General features: G+C 37.5%; 1 protein-coding gene across 1 annotated transcript in view; it reads left to right on the plus strand.

The window, feature by feature from the left end:
• The first annotated feature begins 1,789 nt into the window (after positions 1-1,789).
• LOC140565063 (myelin protein zero-like protein 2) overlaps positions 1,790-7,500 on the plus strand; it is a 13,798-nt gene continuing 8,087 nt past the window's right edge. The window contains 1 exon segment of the mRNA XM_072690819.1: positions 1,790-1,874. Coding sequence (XP_072546920.1) covers positions 1,814-1,874 — 61 coding nt within the window. The 5' untranslated portion in view covers positions 1,790-1,813.

The raw sequence follows: 7,500 nt of genomic DNA on the forward strand, positions 1-7,500 counted from the left end.
ACCTCTCGGCCGTTTCATCATCTTCTCCAACTCCAGATCACTCAGGTTCCTCTCTGTTCTGCTGACTACCTACACTGCTCTCTCTCTCTCTCTCTCTCTCTCTCTCTCTCTCTGTCTCTCTCTCTCTCTCTCTCTGTCTCTCTCTCCCTCTCTCTCTCTCTCTCTCCCCTCTCTCTCTCTCTCTCTCTCTCTCTCTCCCTCTCTCTCCCTCTCTCTCTCTCTCTCTCTCTCTCTCTCTCTCTCTCTCTCTGTCTCTCTCTCTCTCTCTCTCTCTCTCTCTCTCGCCCAGCCCATACCAGACAGCGATGCTGCTCTACGTTTTTAGCGTCTAGTTCTTCCAGTGGTCGAACCTGGGGTCATGGGGTGCTGTCTCGGGTCTTCCAGCGGTCAGACCCCTCACCCAGGCGGACCATGTGGTCCACTGACCTCATCTCTTGACCTACAGCCTTAAAGGCTCTCTCTGATGCTTTTCGGTTGTCAAGGATAGAAACATTGTTGAAAATACAACAAAACAATGTAAAATGTAAAAACAAATCTAAACATTTTGACAAAAAAAAAGTATTCTGCATATTTTTGTAATTGTAAAAAAAATCTGCACGTTTTTCTAAAAAGAATTCTAAATTTTTGAAAATGTGAAAACATTTTTTTTTACCATTTCTAAACTATTTTGAACAAAATCTGAACATTTTTGAAATTGTATAAAACTCTTTGGAACATTTTTTAAAATATAACTAAATATTTTCATTTTTTTTTAATTGTATACAAATTTGCAGGTTTAAAAAAATCTAAATTATTTTCAATATTTTTGAAAATGTAAAAAAACAAATCTGAACATTTTGAAAATCTCTTAAGTGCTCTAAATATTTTTTGAAATTGTGAGTAAAAAACTAAACATTTCTGAAAAATTATAAAATATTCTCAATATTTTTGAAAATGTAAAAACAATCTGCACTTTTTTATTTTCAAAATAATTCCTGAACATTACATTTTTTTACACATTTCCAAAATATTTAGATTTTTTTGAAAATCTAACAAAAATCTGAACATTTTTGAAAAGTATTCTGAATATTTTTTTAAATTGTATAAAAAATCTGCATGCTGGTGATTGGATGCCTGTGGTGTTCTTGCTGCTTTAGCTACAGCCGTTTCTACTCTGAAAGGAACAGGATCAGCTGCAGGTTTTAAACTGAATTATGAATTATGATTATTGAACTCATAACTGTTTCCATGCTTATTAATATTTCCACTCTAAACATCTCACCCCACCCCCCTCTCCACCCCCACCACTGTACACCAAAGAGCTGGTTTTGTTTCCATCCTTTGTCTTATTTGTCACAAACTTGATGTTTTCAACACTAGAACCAAATCACAACATCCGGACAGTGAGCTCTGGGGTGACCATCAGCTGCCAGCCTTGCTGCCCTGACCAGTAACCTGCTCGGCCTGGACGAATCAGTGTGCAGTAAACTCTCAGCAGGCTTCAGATTGACCTGTTTGGCCTGCTGGCATTACCAGAAGCCCTCTACTGCCATCAGGTGGAAAGACATGGTGGCAATAATAATCATAATAGGTTCATAAATGAATGCTAGAATAATAACTATAGCATCTAATCTCAAAAAGATGAATCGTTCATACTGTATTATGGAGCCATGGTCAATCATAACATGGGAGGTGGACCCATGTCCAGCTGATCCCAGCTCAGGAGGTGGGCCTTAGCTCCAGCACAGGTGGGGGGAAGTCCCGCAGGAGGAGCTTGAGTCCAGCGCTCCAGTCTGGAGTCCTGCTCTCACAAAGCCTCTCCAAAGCCAGCGGGATGTGTGTGAACCCGGCTCTCCTGCATCTCCTCCTGTTCCTGCTCGGCCTGCAAATGTCAGGTGAGTTGTTTGGACAGCTGAAGTACCACCACAGGGTGTAGTAATACTGGGTGGTGTTGTCATTGGTGTTATAGGTGAAGTGAAAGCTGACTGTGTCCAGGGTTGTAGTAATACATGACTAGTGTTGTCAGTGCTGTGGTGAGAAGTGCAGGTCGGCAGTGGTGTCATAGGAAATGTACAAGGTGCAGCAACTGACCACTGATGTCAGTAGTTTAGTAAGACCTGGCTGTTGTTGCCAAGCATGAGTAATAACAGACCGTTGCTGTTAGTACTTAGGTGTTGAGTAATTGAGTGTTATTATCAATGATGTAGTAATAATCGAGTGTTGTCAATGGTACAGTAATAATTGAGTTTTGTTGTCAATGGCACAGTAATAATTGAGTTTTGTTGTCAATGGTACAGTAATAATTAAACGTTGCTGTCAATGATGTAGTAATAATTGAGTTTGGTTGTCAATGATGTAGTAATAATTGTTGTTTGCTGTCAGTGGTGTAGCAATAATTGAGTTTGTTGTCAATGGTACAGTAATAATAGAGTTTTATGGTCAGTGGTACAGTAATAATTGATTTTTGTTGTCAATGGCGCAGTAATAATTGAGTTTTGTTGTAAATGGTACAGTAATAATTGAGTTTTGTTGTCAATGGTACAGTAGTAATTAATCGTTGCTGTCAATGATGTAGTAATAATTGAGTTTGGTTGTCAATGATGTAGTAATAATTGAGCATTGATGTCAATGGTTCCGTTAGATTTGTGTTTTGTTGTCAATGGTACAGTAATAATTGAGTTTTGTTGTCAATGGTACAGTAATAATTAATCGTTGCTGTCAATGATGTAGTAATAATTGAGTTTGGTTGTCAATGATGTAGTAATAATTGAGTTTTCTGTCAGTGGTGCAGCAATAATTGAGTTTTGTTGTCAATGGTACAGTAATAATTAAGTTTTGTTGTCAATGGTACAGTAATAATAGAGTTTTATGGTCAGTGGTACAGTAATAATAGATTTTTGTTTGTCAATGGCGCAGTAATAATTGAGTTTTGTTGTCAATGGTACAGTAATAATTAAACGTTGCTGTCAATGATGTAGTGATAATTGTGTTTGCTGTCAGTGGTACAGTAATAATTGATTTTTGTTGTCAATGGCGCAGTAATAATTGAGTTTTGTTGTAAATGGTACAGTAATAATTGAGTTTTGTTGTCAATGGTACAGTAATAATAGAGTTTTATGGTCAGTGGTACAGTAATAATTGATTTTTGTTGTCAATGGCGCAGTAATAATTGAGTTTTGTTGTAAATGGTACAGTAATAATTGAGTTTTGTTGTCAATGATACAGTAATAATTGAGCATTGATGTCAATGGTTCCATTAGATTTGTGTTTTTGTTGTCAATGGTACAGTAATAATTGAGTTTTGTTGTCAATGGTACAGTAATAATTAAGCGTTGCTGTCAATGATGTAGTAATAATTGAGTTTGGTTGTCAATGATGTAGTAATAATTGAGTTTGGTTGTCAATGATGTAGTAATAATTGAGTTTTGCTGTCAGTTGTGTAGCAATAATTAAGTTTTGTTGTCAATGGTACAGTAATAATTAAGTTTTGTTGTCAATGGCGCAGTAATAATTAAGTTTTGTTGTCAATGGTACAGTAATAATTAAGTTTTGTTGTCAATGGCGCAGTAATAATTGAGTTTTGTTGTCAATGGTACAGTAGTAATTGAGCATTGATGTCAATGGTTCCATTAGATTTGTGTTTTGTTGTCAATGGTACAGTAATAATTGAGCATTGATGTCAATGGTTCCATTAGATTTGTGTTTTGTTGTCAATGGTACAGTAATAATTGAGTTTTGTTGTCAATGGTACAGTAATAATTAAGCGTTGCTGTCAATGATGTAGTAATAATTGAGTTTGGTTGTCAATGATGTAGTAATAATTGAGTTTGGTTGTCAATGATGTAGTAATAATTGAGTTTTGCTGTCAGTTGTGTAGCAATAATTAAGTTTTGTTGTCAATGGTACAGTAATAATTAAGTTTTGTTGTCAATGGCGCAGTAATAATTAAGTTTTGTTGTCAATGGTACAGTAATAATTAAGTTTTGTTGTCAATGGCGCAGTAGTAATTAAGTTTTGTTGTCAATGGTACAGTAGTAATTGAGCGCTGTTTTCAGTGGCGTGGTAATAATTGAGTGTTAGCTGTTGTTAGGAATGAGCTGTAGTCGTGTTGTCAAATCGTTTGAATCATTGGATATAATTACAGTTTGAATGTCCGCACAGGGAGTTGTGTCCCACTGTGCACTCTGACGGCACAGCTGAGGGAATTTTAATGACTTTCCAGTGTTTGTCAGTGTGGAGCCAACGCCGCATTGTCTTCTGCTTCCAGTCTTTTAATGCGTTTCCTGCATGCGTGCCATCTGAGCTCCTTTCTTTCACCACCCTTTTCCCAAAGTTGGTCGCTGGCTGACCTGCAGAAGCAGGAGGTTTATTTAAAGCGATACATTATCAAAGCCTCCATAAGAACCTCCTAAAAGCAGGTTTGATGACTCAGGCCTGATGCTAGCACCATGCTAACATAGGTGTACAGAAGCCCCCATTACTTGTTAGCTATGTTAGCCTTGTAGCTCCAATGCAAAACTAAAGAATCAGACTTCAGACATCAAACATCACCATTATGAGCTCAGAGGCAAATTGTGGAAGTTGATTTTTGGCCAAATGATTGCATCAATGGCGTTTCCAGCTCTGTGCAAGGGATGATGGGAGGGGCAATCCTACCACCCCCCCGCTCTCAACACCGGCATCCTGACAGTGGTGGGCAGTGACCTTGACTCAGTGTGGAAAATTGGATTAGCGATGATAGTGCTAGCAGAGCAGATCATGCTGGGAGTAATCGCACAGCAGGCGTGGCCTGCACTCTGTACTATACTGACCGGCCACTTTATCAGAAACCCCTCCCGTGTAGCTCCTCCTCGCTGGAGTTTAGTTCAGAGGCTCTAGATCATCTCTAGATGAATGTGTTGGCTGTAAAGGAGGGTAAACACTTGGCATCCTGGTGTCTGGTGTCTGTGCATGTCTGTATTTGTGCCTGCAGGGCAGCAAAACCTTCTCACACAGCAGGCGAGGAATGTAGACAGGTATCGGCCTGTCCCTAAATTTATGATCTGAAGCAACAAGTGTATGTGTGTGTGTGTGTGTGTGTGTGTGTGTGTGTGTGTGTTCGTGCATTTGAGTTACAGTGCTCACAAAAATGCTCACGGACTGAAAATGTGCTGGGTCGTGTCTGGACAGACTGCTGGTGCAGATGTGGCTGTAATCTCCAGATTAAACCTCGACATGGACCCACATCCGGTCAGGGACTCATTTAGAGGGCCCAGGTTTTCCGTGTCCAGTCGATCTGTAGCTCTAACAACATTAATATCCAGTATGAAGCTCTAACAACATTAATATCCAGTATGAAGTTCTAATAACATTAATATCCAGTATGAAGTTCTAATAACATTAATATCAAGTATGAAGCTCTAATAACATTAATATCCAGTATGAAGTTCTAATAACATTAATATCAAGTATGAAGCTCTAATAACATTAATATCCAGGATGAATCTCTAATAATATTAATATCCAGTATGAATCTCTAATATTATTATTATCCAGTATGAAGCTCTAATATCATTAATATCCAGTATGAAGCTCTAATATTATTTTTATCCAGTATGAAGCTCTAATAACATTAATATCCAGTATGAATCTCTAATATTATTATTATCCAGTATGAAGCTCTAATAACATTAATATCCAGTATGAAGTTCTAATAACATTAATATCAAGTATGAGGTCTAATAACATTAATATCCAGTATGAAGCTCTAATAACATTAATATCCAGGATGAATCTCTAATAATATTAATATCCAGTATGAATCTCTAATATTATTATTATCCAGTATGAAGCTCTAATATCATTAATATCCAGTATGAAGCTCTAATATTATTTTTATCCAGTATGAAGCTCTAATAACATTAATATCCAGTATGAATCTCTAATATTATTATTATCCAGTATGAAGCTCTAATAATATTAATATCCAGTATGAAGGTCTAATAACATTAATATCCAGTATGAATCTCTAATAATATTAATATCCAGTATGAATCTCTAATATTATTATTATCCAGTATGAAGCTCTAATATCATTAATATCCAGTATGAAGCTCTAATAACATTAATATCCAGTATGAAGCTCTAATATTATTATTATCCAGTATGAAGCTCTAATAACATTAATATCCAGTATGAATCTCTAATAATATTAATATCCAGTATGAATCTCTAATATTATTATTATCCAGTATGAAGCTCTAATAACATTAATATCCAGTATGAATCTCTAATAATATTAATATCCAGTATGAATCTCTAATATCATTAATATCCAGTATGAAGCTCTAATATTATTATTATCCAGTATGAAGCTCTAATAACATTAATATCCAGTATGAATCTCTAATAATATTAATATCCAGTATGAATCTCTAATATTATTATTATCCAGTATGAAGCTCTAATGGCATTAATATCCAGTATGAAGCTCTAATGGCATTAATATCCAGTATGAATCTCTAATATTATTATTATCCAGTATGAATCTCTAATATTATTATTATCCAGTATGAAGCTCTTTGAGGAGGAGAAACAGTGTCAGGGTGCTCAGTGACCTGACCGGAGAATTACGGCTCAGGGTCATGTAAGGTGTGTCAGGATGGAGTGTGTGTAAGAGCTCCAGCAGAACAATAGAAAAGTCATTAGACTCGCAGTGTTTTTCTCCACCAGCTCCAACGCCAGAGCTATTTCAGACCTTCTGCAGGAAACACCTACTATACACTACAGACCTCTACCTATACACCTCCACTCACTGGCCACTTTATTAGAAACACCTACTACATTGTGCTTCCACTCACTGGCCACTTTATTAGAAACACCTACGACTACCTTGTGCTTCCACTCACTGGCCACTTTATTAGAAACACCTACTACTACCTTGGGCTTCCACTCACTGGCCACTTTATTAGAAACACCTACTACTATCCTGTGCTTTCACTCACTGGCCACTTTATTAGAAACACCAACTACTACTTTCTCTTATTGGCCACTTTACTGGAAACACCTGTAGTAAGGGGATTGTGAGTGTGAAGCTGTTTGAGGCTGTTCGAGACCCCCAGGGAATTATTAGGAGGACTTGGACTCTTGCCTGTAGAAGAAGGTTCATATTTCATTATTTAGATAACACACACACACACACACACACACACACACACTGTTTAAGAGGGGGTGAGTGTTTACTGGTGAGTGTGTGTGTGTACGGTGTCTGATGGATGATGCGGCGTCCTTTTCCTTCTCTCGGTGCTTTACTCACTCAATCAAGACCTCAAGACCTAGAAAAGCAACGGAAACACATAGCAACGCCATAGCAACCACCGAGCAACCACTTCCCAACTTCACAGCAACCAGTGTGGATGCCATACTTCGCAACTGCTTTGCAGCTTCACAGCAGCCATCTGGGATAACCATAGCAACCACCTAGCCACCATTTAACAATGCCATAGCAACCATCTGGGATACCACAGCAACTGCTTAGCAACA

Source organism: Salminus brasiliensis, chromosome 11 (assembly GCF_030463535.1).
Source record: "Salminus brasiliensis chromosome 11, fSalBra1.hap2, whole genome shotgun sequence".
Taxonomy (NCBI): Eukaryota; Metazoa; Chordata; class Actinopteri; order Characiformes; family Bryconidae; genus Salminus; species Salminus brasiliensis.